Below are 12552 nucleotides of genomic sequence, written 5' to 3' on the forward strand. Positions count from 1 at the left end.
TTAGAGTCCCTTGGGAGTTGGGCGGCATAGAAATGCGATAAATTAAATTAAATTAAATTAAATTAAATTAAATTAAATTAAAGCTCCTATTTTGTTCCTTGCAGTTTTATTGTGACGATCGAAGAGGGGACAGAAACCATTTTCTGATTCCCACCCCCACCCCGCTCTCTGGACTTTCCAGAGACCATCCACCTTGCTTCCAGAGAGACTTTCCCCGCGAAAGGGTGTCCCATTCTGTCCGCCCCCCTCCTCCTCCCCGGGTATTTAATATATTTCTGAAAGCACTGGAAGAGGATCCCCAAAGTTTTCCCAGCAACACCCATCTTGCTCTCTTCTACACGTGAAAATCCGAGAAAAGTGCAAGAGATGCAGGCATACAAAATGGAAACTTAATCAGATAAAGTGGAGAAGCCCTTGGTCAGTTGATTTAGTCAGTCAGTCACTTTATTGCCCACACCAACTTTGGAGGAAAAAGCAAATTGGAGAAAAGGAGTTCAGCCTGTGTTCAGTGTGGACAGCAAGTGGCAGCATTTAGCCAACTCTGAAGGAATATGGACAGGATAGGATAATATTTGGGTGGGAGGCCACTAGGAATAGTGAAGATAAATCTGGGAAGCAAAGATGGCATTCTGGAAGAAAGTAACAATTAACTACTTCCACATTGTTGCCAAAATATTTCCATTAAATCAAGAGTTGAGCTCAATTCCTTCCAAGGAGTGTTTGTTTCATTTATGAGAACACTAATCCAAAGAGCAGAATTGGTGTAGGTGGGTCACCCACCAGTAGGGTTTGGTTACCTTCTTTTTCTTCAGTTTTCTTTCGCTTCATGTATTCTAATACTCAGATGTATCCAGACTTTCAATTTAGGATGAGAGCCAGGATCCTGGTAATCTCAAATTGTGATCATTGCCCACTCAAAGGCACCCCTTAAAAGGGATGTGAAGGCCCCTTTTTTGCCTTAGGGGATGGACAGCTCGGCTGTTAGTAGTCAGTGTTAGTAGCCAAAATGGCCTAACATGGGCCTGTGATCTGCCCCAAGGAAGGAAGGAAGCTTCCTGTGGTGGGAGGGGCTTTGGGTCAGAAAGAGAAGTAGAGAAGAAAATAGTTGGCATGCCCAGAGGTGGGAAGTCCAGTCCCTAGCAAGGATGGGAAATGTTTTTCTCTGAACTATTCCAGATCCTGGAAATTAGCACAGTATCAAGGTTCTTCTAATGCAATTATTTTAAAATTTTCTGCCTTTGCTTTCACAAATTACTGCTTCTAAATAACTTAGAAAGCCTATAATATGAACTAAGACGAATAAAAATGTAAACTTTACAGACTGGAAGATTCAGCACAAAAAGAAATAGGATGAGGAGGAAGGAGGAAAAGTAGTGTTAGATCAGGGGTGTCAAACTCAAGGCCTGGGGGCCGGATCCTTGGATACAGCAAAGGACTGGCCTGCGGTGCTTCTGCCAGTGAAAACATGTTCCCGAGCTCCGTTTTCAGCTGCCACAGCCTCCTGCAACCTTCTGCCAGTGAAATCGGAGTTCGGGAGGGCCACATGGGGGCTTCTGTGACAGGAGTAACATCGAGCTGGCCATGCCCCCCCCCCAGGTCAGACACAACCCTGATGCAGCCGTCAATGAAATCGAGTTTGACACCCCTGTGTTAGATAGTTATATAGATCAATATCTAAAAGCATAGAGGAATTAAACCTCAGCTATCCAATATAATTTGTTTTGTTAGACTGCATCCGTAATCCAGTTTTGAATGGGAAACTGCCTAAAATATGTTCCTTTGAACTCCATAATGGATCAGCAACACAAGCAATTTATAAATTAACAGTTCTGAATAGCTGAGTTTGAATGCAAAATATATGTATTTAGGATTAAAATAAACTACAATGACATACATGTTTAGTCTCATAGAAATTATGATGACTTGTAGTCCTATATTTGGTAAAAAATCATAAGCACCTAGATTTAAGGAAAGAATTGGCTAAGTAATATATTTTGTTTTGTGTTGACTTGATAATAAAAAACATCTTAATCTTTCCAATTATGTTACCTTCCTTTTTAGTCTTCCCGACAAGCTTCAGGAATTCCAGGGATCACTCCAACTGATGAAAAGTAAGTTACTCCTTTCTATTTAATTTCCCTTTTCTACACAGAAGTGCCCTTAATCTTTTTGGATCGTTGGACATGTTGCAAATTTTAAGACAAAGTTTAGAACTACCACACTTTATTTGAGGGAGGATGCACTTGGCATTGGAAACTCCTTTTCTGTTTCCTATGTATATTATTGTCTTTCTGCTTTTTTTCTTCTGATCTCAATAATTGCTCTCTTTTTCATTGAAGACAGTTCCCTTGCCTACTCCATCCTTTTCCTAGCTGATTTTAGGTTTTTTCCTCTCACTTTTATCCCCATCTTTCAAACAATGAAGCTGTAGTCTGGAGCAACCTCTGCAAAGTTTTGAAGACTGTTTGGAGCGGTCTAGTTCAGTAGGGTAAAAATATTCTTTAAACATATTGTCCATCTCAGCAAAGGTAGTAATGCTTAACTGAATGCTTAACTTCTAAACTCTCTGGTCTGGGTTAAAAATGGGACCATTTTTTTGCAAAAATGGGGTGCGCAGAGTATTTGTGAGGCCTGCAGAGTGCTCCTGGGGGCTGGGGAGGGCAAAAATGCCCCCGTTTTTGCAAAAAACAACCCTGTTTTTGGCTTCCCAAACCCCCCACGTGTCACATTTTTGCCCTCCCCAGCCTCCTGGAGACTCTGCAGGCCTCCCAAACCCTTTGCAGACCCCACTTTTGCAAAAAATGAGCCTATTTTTAGCAAAAACGGGATGCACGGGGTGGGGTTTTGGGAGGCCAAAAATAGCTATGTTCAGTGTATAAGACGCACCAACATTTCCACCCTCTTTTAGGGGGGGAAAAGTGTGTCTTACTCCAAAAAGTACGGTAATTAGTTGGAGCTAGGTTTCAAGTAGTCATAAACTATGCTTTAAATCCAGCTGTTTTGGTCTACAAACTCTGGTTTGTGGCTTATTTGTTTGTGCCCAGTTTACAGTGATTTATGATAGTTAATGAAATAGTTGAACAAACTATGGCTCAGCTTAATGTTGTGATTCTATGTTAAGTTCTTCATTTCTTCTTTGGAGATTTTAATGAATTTGCCCTAATCTCATCCTTCTTTCATTCCAGAGATGGGAATCTCCCCGATATCATAACTAGTGGCAGCTTGCATGAGTTTCTGGTCAACCTCCATGAGAAATATGGCCCAATTGTCTCTTTCTGGTTTGGACAACGTCTTGTGATCAGTCTGGGGTCCATTGACCTCCTGAAGCAGCACATTAACCCTAACAGGACAAGTAAGTACTTTTCTCATGTCTACAATAATCTGAATCAGTGGATGGTATGAAATAAACTCTGTTAGGAGAACATGAGTTTTTACGAATTTCATGAATTCCACTGAATGTTATCCTCAGCTGAGTGATATTTAGACAGATGAATTCAGCCAGAAGAATTGTAAGGTGGAAAATCATTTATGAAACTGAGAAATAAGAAAAGATCTGTTCATATAAATAGATCCATTTAGAAAGTGGGTAACCTACTTCCAGCAAACTTGAATTGGCAAAGCAACATTCCCATGAACTCTAGATGATAGAAGTAATTAAATGCATCTAAAATACTTCAATTTCAGTACTTCAATATCTAAAGCAATGTTAATAAACTACTGCCCAGTATGATAGTTCTATATTTGAAAGTTAATATATGGATTTTTAAAATACTTTTTTTAAAACTACAGCAAAATTATTCATATTTGTTTGTAAATAGTGAAATACTGGTTTCTATACTACTTTTCAGTTACTAACTTTAAAAACATTCACCTTACTAATTATTGTGGGACATCAATCCAGTGAAAGTGCCATAAAATGCTACTGACACCTAATGTCAAGAATCGCTTTAGAGCAGGGGTCCCCAACCTGTGGGCCACGGCTCACTACCAAGCTGCAGGCTGCATGAATGGCTAGCTGGTGTGCGTGCGCACCTCTGCACATGGCCCCACTTGTGCTATTGCGAGCATTCACGATTCTACTTGCACTTCTGTCATTGCGGGCACTCTACTTGTGCTTGCAGCCCCATTCATGCGAGCCTTGTGGGTGCTCGCAGCCCCATTCACGCAAGCGTTGCCAGAAAAATCACAGGTGTTTGTCCATGCACAGACACATGCACTTGCCCCTCCCACAAAATCATTCCCTCTTTCTCCCCTCTCCTATTCTGGGTCACCAACCAAGAAAGGTTGGGGAGCTTTGCTTTAGAGAATTGTCCAGGTCACAGGTGTCAAACTCACTGCGTCACGTTGCCATCATGTGACGTTTAGTGATGTTTTCCCCATCCACAGAGCTGGAGTGTGCGTGGCCTGCACATGATTCATCCAGTCCGCAGGCTGCCAGTTTGGCACCCCTGGTCCAGGTGAATGAAACCTGAATAATGTTGCTGTTCTTCTGAATATGTCATTTGAACAGATTTGAAAATGTAGTAGACATAATAATGATCAATAGGCCGGATCAGCATTGTAATTCTCTGCAGGCCGGCTGGGTGGGGAGACAGGACGGATGCGTCCTGCAGCACTTTGCCGGCCAAAACGAGGTCCGGGGGCCCCGTCCAGGCTGAAAACAGAGTGTGGGGGTAATGCCTGCAGCCCCCCAGTACCCCTTTTTGTCTGCCAGAGGCACTGCGGGCTGGTCCTTTGTTATCTCCAGGCCAGCCCTGTGGGCCAGATTTAAGCAACCCGTGGGCCGCATTCAACTTGCAGGCCTTGAGTTTAACACCCCTGGTTTATAGCATATAGCCTAATGCTAAATTTTGCCACATTATTATGACAAAACCCTACAGTCACATTATTCATTATATGTAGTCTCTGACTTAGGACCACAGTTGAGTCCAAAAATTTCTGTTGCTAAGCAAGACAGCTGTTAAGTGAGTTTTGCCTCTTTTTATCAGTTTTTTTAATCAACTGCCAATCACAGCAGTTGTTAAGTGAATCATGCAGTCCTTAAGCGAATCTGGCTTTCCCCATTGACTTTGCTTGTTGGAAATCAGCTGGGAAGGTTACAAATGGTGATCACATGACCATAGGACAGTACAGCTGTCATAAATACATGCCAGCTGCTAAGCACCTGAATTTTGGTAACAGGACCATAACAATACACATAGTCCTCGACTTATGACCACAATTGAGCCGAAATTTATGTTGCTAAGTAAGAAATTTGTTGAGTTTCTCCTCATCTTACTTTTTTTGCCACATTTGTTAACTGAATCACTGCAATTGTTAAATTAGTAACTCAGTTAAGTGTGATGACTCCCCCCACCCACCCCACGTTTTCCTAGATAACTGTCTAGATGTTAGCTGCGGGAGGATGGACTGGTTCCTGTCACATCAGGAGCTGAGTTGATTGATGGCTCTGAGCAGCAGTCTATGAGAGCTTTGGCTGAGGCTCTAGGTGGGGAAAGCATGCAGCTGCAGCTGGTCAGTGAGGAGGAGGAGGAACTGCCTTCTGCTCCTGATCCAAGAACACATAGGGCATAGAAAAGGCAGGAGTAGAAAAGGTCAGCCAGAGTACTCGTGAGGAGAACGCCTCGCCCTTCTCAATGGCCTGCACTGGAAGCTGGCTGTTTAGCACAGCAGACAGACACAGGTCTTATTTGTTTCCTACCTATCTCTTTTCTAGTCATTGTGATTCCTGCCTTGCTTTGGATTGACACTACCTTGACTTGGAAACTCTGGACTTTTTTTGCCTCATGAACTCTCTTGTGTTGTGGATTTAAGTTTGCCTGGTGGATTTATTTTGATTGAGAAACTTTCAAGTGCCTTGTGGACTTTGGCCATTGCTCTGTAGACTAGCATTAGTCTGCTTATAGTTGGACTTAATTTGGACAGTTCTGGATTTTTAGGTGAATGGAATTGCTGGGGAATATTAATAAATTCACTAAACCACAGTTACGTGTGAGTGAGCAGAACAGTCATTAAGTGAATCTTATGGGCTTTCCTATTGACTTTGCTTGTCAGAAGGTCACAAAAGATCACATGACCCCGGGATACTGCAACCATCATAAAAATGAACCAGTTATCAAGCATCCGAATGTAGTTGGGGATGCTGCAATGGTCATAAGTATCAAGAATAATCAAGTCACCTTTTTCAGTGCCGTTGTTAACTTTGAACAGTCACTAAATGAACTCTCAAAGACTACCTGTATTGCAATGGATGTAAGTGTGAAAACCAGTCTTAAGTCACTTTTTTCAGTATTGTTGTAACTTTGGTCACTAAATGAATGAGTGTAAGTCAAGGACTAGCTGTGTTTCAATCAACGTGCTTGCTTTTTTTCCCCTCCTGCTGCCTGTAATAGGCTAAATATGATTGCTCTGTGTCTGTGTGTAGAAAGAATTTCTTCATACAGTTCTTTCATAACGGGGTTTAAATGCAACCTCATGGAAACACACTTTGTTTCTTAAGGTACCAGAGGCAGGGATGCAGGCCCTGCAAATTACACTGTACATGTGATTAGATACACTGCAGAGTATGTGGTTGGCTATGATAGCACATTGCTGGGTGAGGAAGGCAAAAGTTTGAGGTAATAAAGGTAGTAAGAGATGTATATTTGAGAAAACAAAGGCAATATTTCATGGACATAGTTTTATTTCTAAAGAGTTACTTCTATGGGTTTTTCTTATGCCTTCCTTCCCAGAGCCTTTGCTTGCCTCTTAATATCTTTTCTTAGCTCTGTCAATATTTTTTGGCCTTTTTAGTGTTTTATGGCTGAGCTGACAGTTTATTTAACACTGGGTGAGTTTAAGGTCCCGTGTTCAGTGAAGAATGACAAGATCAACATTTATTTTACTTTACTGACATTATTATTAATAATAGATTTTTATTCTGGACACACACACACAGCAGTAAACATACTTAATACTTCTGCATCCTATTTTCCCCACAACAGTAATTATATGAGGTGAGTTGGGCTGGGTATTGTTCCATTAAATTCTGGTGACTCCTATGAATTAAAGCTCTCCCAGCTGTCCCTTCACTCACTTGGCAGGATATGAAAGTTTGGGGGCTAGCAGCCTTACAGTTTTTTGCAGCTGAGAGGTGCTAATCTAAACACATAGCAGTTAAATTTCTCATGACGCTTTTCAACAGATTCTTGCCTTTAACAAAAGAGTGTGACATTTAACAAGTCTGTTCTTTCAGTTCTTCCTTTCAGATGCAAATAAAGCTTAAAAAATTTCTTGGGCAAGCCTGTTTCTTAAAGTTGTTGCACATATTTTTAATTAGCAGTTCTTAAAAACATTTCCTAGACTACCTTTGAGACTTAGGTGAAGCATTAGGTGAGAAATGAGTTAGGAAGCCATTTTTTCCCCAGACAAACGAGCATTGTGAATTTGTGAGTGCTTCCTTTTTGCTGTCCTCCCAACTAGTAGATTTGTTTGGAGAAATGTTGTGCAGATTCCCTCTGAAATTGGAACTCCTCTCCTCCCCTCCCTCATGCCTGAAAGACTTTTTGTTGTATTTCTTCTTTCACCTCTTCTATGGATTGTACAGAACGCATCACATAATTTGTTTCCATTTTTCTTTAACTGTGGAGCAACAGAACATTAAGGTTGACGTATCCTTTGGCCAAAAAAAGTTGGCTGGTAAGCAGTTTTGCAGAGTTCAAGAAGCAAAAGATGCAGGTGGCTGTCCCAAAGGAGCTTACAGTCTGGGAAAAAATGAAGAAATGAGATAGAAAGCCAAAATTGAAAAGAGATGTCATTATTTGCACTCCCTCTTGTGTTTTCAGTTTCCATCAGCATGAAAGCTTTGCAGCAATATGGATGCCCAAGGCTAATGGCCCTGTAGAATTTTGAGAAAGAAGGAAGTTTTCAGATAATTATCCTGGGAAAGGGTACCTATCATAGGTATCTTTTCGCTCTTGTACAAGTATGTGCACATGTGTTTGTCTGGTTTTTCAAACATCATGCTGTTTTATCTCTAAAAAAAATACCATTGATTGGAGGATAATTGAGTTTGAAAGAGAAATTCTTCCCCCCACAAGAGCTGCAGGAGGAGACCAGTTCTGGCACTGGATTTATCTTGCTCTATCCTTAGTGTAACCTTGACTACATCCTCATAGGGGGGAGGAAAGGAACAGTTTCAAAAGCAGCAGAATTTTATTCCAGCTGAATGTGACATAGAGCAACATTGGAAAAAGTCTATGAAATAGTCTACTGACAGAAAGATGTTATAAAATTTAAATTGGAATAATGTTGGTCTTTTCATAAGTGATGATGAAAGAAACCTGTATTCCTTGAATGAGATCAATATTAAAACCCGGGACTTTTCCAAATGCAAAGGCTGCACTCAAGTGAAGCTAGGGCCACTCTTGTATGTCTCCACGGCATCAGGATGCTCAAGAGGTTGTATGGTTGGTTCCTCATTTGTTTTGCTTTCCGTTCTTGGTGTCTCCTCCCCAAACTGGAAATGAACACACTATGGTCCCTAGATGCCATTCCAGGGATGAAATGCTACCGGTTTGGACCAGTTTGGCCGAATTGGTAGTGGTGGCAGTGGTGGTTCAGAGAACTGGTAGCGGTGGCAGCATGAGGTTCCGCCCAGATGTTGTTACTTCCTGGTTTTAACCAGGAAGTAACCTGTTTTTTACCCTCTGTGCATGCGCAGAAGGCTTTGCGCATGCACAGAGGGTCCAAAATCATACACGTTCTAATCATAAATTCTAATCCAGGGGTGTCAATCTCGATTTCATTTAGGGCCGCATCAGGGTTGTGTTTGACCATGGAGGGGTGTGAGGAGACAGGGGATGTGGCCAGCTCAATGTCACTCATATTGGGTGCCTGAGGTGGCCAAGTGCTAAGGCAGGACTTCCCTCAGACCCTCCCTCTCCCTTCTTTCCTTCCTTCCTTCCTTCCTTCCTTCCTTCCTTCCTTCCTTCCTTCCTTCCTTCCTTCCTCCCTCCCTCCCTCCCTCCCTCCCTCCCTCCCTCCCTCCTTCCCTCCCTCCCTCAAATTCAACTGTAAATTGCTTTTCATGTCTTGTCCATCTTTCCAAACTCAATCCATACACCAGAATAAATGTGGTCCTCTTTTTTAAAAGAGAAAACATCTCTTTCTTCCTTCTCGGAATACACAATGTAAAGGTATGCACCATACCTTTGCGTTTCATCCATTATGGAGGTTTTTTAACCTCTACTAATTCAGCGTTCTTTTGTTGATAGCTGTTTTGCTACTGTGCTGTTGTAGCTTTTTATTGTTCTCTCTCTATTGATACAGATGAAAACCCTCAACTATAACTCTGCTATTTGTATATTGGGCTTCAAGCAAAGAAGAGAATTGGACAAAGATTAAGCAGTAGAAATAATAGAAGCACAAATTGTTCGAGTAGTTTAGAACTGATTTCAGCCTCCAGAGATTGTAGCATGTGCTCTGCAGGATATCTTTCCTGGATTTTGTGTGATTTTTAGGTTCATATTACTCATGGTATGTTTGCCTTCTGTTGCCAACCGCTTGCCAAGCTCCCTTGTTTAATGCATGCTTTTATTTTGCACCATGCTGCTTTTGTTATACTTGGCTTGAGAGTGGGTGGAAGTCAACAGCACCTAGAGGATAGAGGGTTCCCCCCTTTCTTTCTTTGAGTCACACATTTAAAGAACACTTGAGCATTTGCACGGCAAACTGCCAAGAAGAGAGAATAAAATAGTTCTATAGTGCAGTGCTACACTTTTATACTAAGATGTAAATCATACAAAATTCTGCAGAGGTTTCTGCTGCTGCTGCATCTTATTGAATAGATTGGGTATCTAGCTCATGCTATAGAAGCAGGGACAAAGTGATTTTCTAATGGAATGCATCTATTTAATTAATTTGCTGGACTTAAACCCTGCCTTTCCTAGTGGAGCTCAGTTAACAAGAAAATCTCTTTTCATTTTATTGTCACAATCATAACCCTGTGTGAGAGAGCAGTTGGCCCCAAATCACCCAGTAAGATCCAGTGGTTGAGAGGGGACTTGAACCCAAGTCTTCCTATTCCTAATTTAGTACTTTGACTACTATGCTTTGCTTACACTTGTGCAATAGGTGAATCAGTTGATTGTTTTTGTCAATCCTACTCATCAGGAGCTTTATCAGACGGCCTTGGTTTTGTCCTTCTCTTCCAAAGATATTCAGAGGGAAAAAAAACATCAAGATTATGATTGCAAGGTATTCTGTTAAATAGAGATTATGTTGTGTAATAATGGTGGATGGTAGACCAGAATATTTGATAAGGCAGAGCTGGGTCACACAGTGACCTCTTTTGGATTCCTCTAGTTCTGGCTGCAGTAACACTTTGTTGTAATTTAGTGTAACATAATTTGTTATCGGTTAAAATAAGAATGTCTTTAAATTCATTAGGATTAGCATCACATACCCTGTAATTAATGCAGCAGGAAACTCATGCATTTCTGCCAAATATATACAGTGTGATTGCACATACATTTTGAAATAGCTTGTATGCAACCATTATTGATGTAGTGCTCCAAGCTGTGAGCCGCCAGTGTTTCTGAGACATCCAGGGTTAGCCCCGTAGCTGAAGTATTGTCAGGCCTTCTGGGTAAACCAGACAGAAAACACAACTAGGTGAGCTAAATCTACTTTATTGTAATTCTGTTACACATTAACAGAATCTTGCAAATCTGAAGGTACAAACGTCTTGCTGCCACTTTTAGCTGTCTGATTAATTAGGGTGATCCTTCCAAAGTTTCTTCCTCTGTCTGTTAAGCAACAGCCTGCAAGGTCTTCCCTCTCTTGTCTGAATGTTCCCTAGCCAGCATCTCTTTCCTTCATTCCCTCAAGGTCATCTACCACATTCCATTACAGATATTTCCACCTAGGTTTGTAATGTATTTGGGGTCTGTGAAAATATTTTCTTTTAGTAAGAGATAATAAAGGATCTGAAACCTAAGGCCTGCCTGTGACCATGTGTGCCTTTTGATACATCCACTGGTGCTTTGAGACCTCTGTGATCCTCAGAAGAGAGGTTTACCTGTGGTTAAACTTCTCTACTACTGCTTCTCGTGAGAGATATATTATCTATCACCAGCTTTATAAACTTGTAGCATTTTTGCAAATTGCCTTGGACAACAGATGGTTAAGAATCTCTGAGCATCTGATAGTACTGGGCAAAGGATATTGTCAGAAGGCAAAGTGAGCTACATAATCACTATAACCTGGAGCTGGTCCAGTTGGCATGAAGCACTGGTTGTTGGGCTTCTGCTTTGTTTAACATGGATGAAAAGCGTACTTTAAGGAAGACTCCCTTAGCGATCTGGTAAAAGTTACATTATGTCATTGAAGCAAGGGATAGGGTTATTAAAATAAAAATGAACTTCTGCGGAACTTGCCAAGTTCTTACTGATTCTTACAGGAGAGGCTAGTTCTACATGAACTACATGCTTGAGGCTTTCTTGACTGCCTGATTAGATCACTTTCTTACTCTGAGATCACAAATTGTACTTCTCCCTTTCTTCTGCAGAGGGGTTAGAAGAAGCTGTAGGCATGTGTGACTATTGACAAAAATGGTTATTTGGAGATTTGGACAATGCAGACATTCAGGAACAAAGATATTTGTTCTGCATAGAGAGTTGTGCATCTTCTTGTGTTATTGCTGTTGAAGAAAAATCAATATTTTAGGTACCAATACTTAGCACCCACCCATGTAACTAACTGCAAACCTCTGAACTAATTTGACAGATTTATAGCAGTCTTTCCTAACCTCCTCCTTTCCAGCATAAGCAGTGGCTGGGAACCATGGGAACTAAAGTAGAGGAGCGACTTAGAGCCTTGTAGGGATTGATTGCATTTTCACTCTCTCTTTCAGCGGACCCCTTTGAAACGATGTTAAAGTCCTTGTTGCAGTATCAATCTGGCCTGGGTGGAGACATGGCTGAGAGCTGCTTGAGGAAAAAACTGTATGAAAACGGTGTCACCAAGCTGCTGCCGAGTAATTTTCCTGTCATCCAGAAGGTGAATAGCTTCATCCGAGGGCAGAGTTTTGCTCAAGTGTATGGGAGGGTGTTTTCTAGGAGGATAAATGATTCAGAATAATCTCTTTAAAAGGCCATGATGCGTGGAGCAGAATCAGATGTTTTAAGGTTTTTGAAAGTTGCTTATCTTGTGTAAGCATTCAACTTTCTCAAAAGTGATTCCCCAGTATTATGGTAAATTTTATCTGTGCATTTCCATTTTATATCTTTCCTGTGTTTTCAAGACATGTTAAAACTCGAATGAAGATGCCTGCTACTGTTTTACCCCTCACCCTCACTCTGTCGCACAATGGATTTTAGCAGTACTTATATTTTCCAAACTAAAAACAATTGGTTTTTTATCTTTTATTTTTTATGTCATATTGATTATGCTGTAATTTTTTGTTGTGAATCATCCAGAGATGCTGAGAGTTAGTCGGCATATACATTTAATATTATGGTTGGTCACACAATCAAACAGATGTTTAGACTGGATTTAGCATTTTTATTCACT

The 12552-nt window shown here is 41.0% G+C and overlaps 1 protein-coding gene across 1 annotated transcript in view; it reads left to right on the plus strand.

Moving 5' to 3' along the window:
- CYP20A1 (cytochrome P450 family 20 subfamily A member 1) overlaps nt 1–12552 on the plus strand; it is a 29784-nt gene that overhangs the window by 838 nt on the left and 16394 nt on the right. The window contains exons 2-4 of the mRNA XM_034431342.2: nt 2062–2111; nt 3186–3352; nt 11894–12039. Coding sequence (XP_034287233.1) covers nt 2062–2111; nt 3186–3352; nt 11894–12039 — 363 coding nt within the window. The remainder of the gene's footprint in view (nt 1–2061; nt 2112–3185; nt 3353–11893; nt 12040–12552) is intronic.

Source organism: Pantherophis guttatus, chromosome 1 (assembly GCF_059756535.1).
Source record: "Pantherophis guttatus breed Tessera chromosome 1, ASM5975653v1, whole genome shotgun sequence".
NCBI classification, from domain to species: domain Eukaryota; kingdom Metazoa; phylum Chordata; class Lepidosauria; order Squamata; family Colubridae; genus Pantherophis; species Pantherophis guttatus.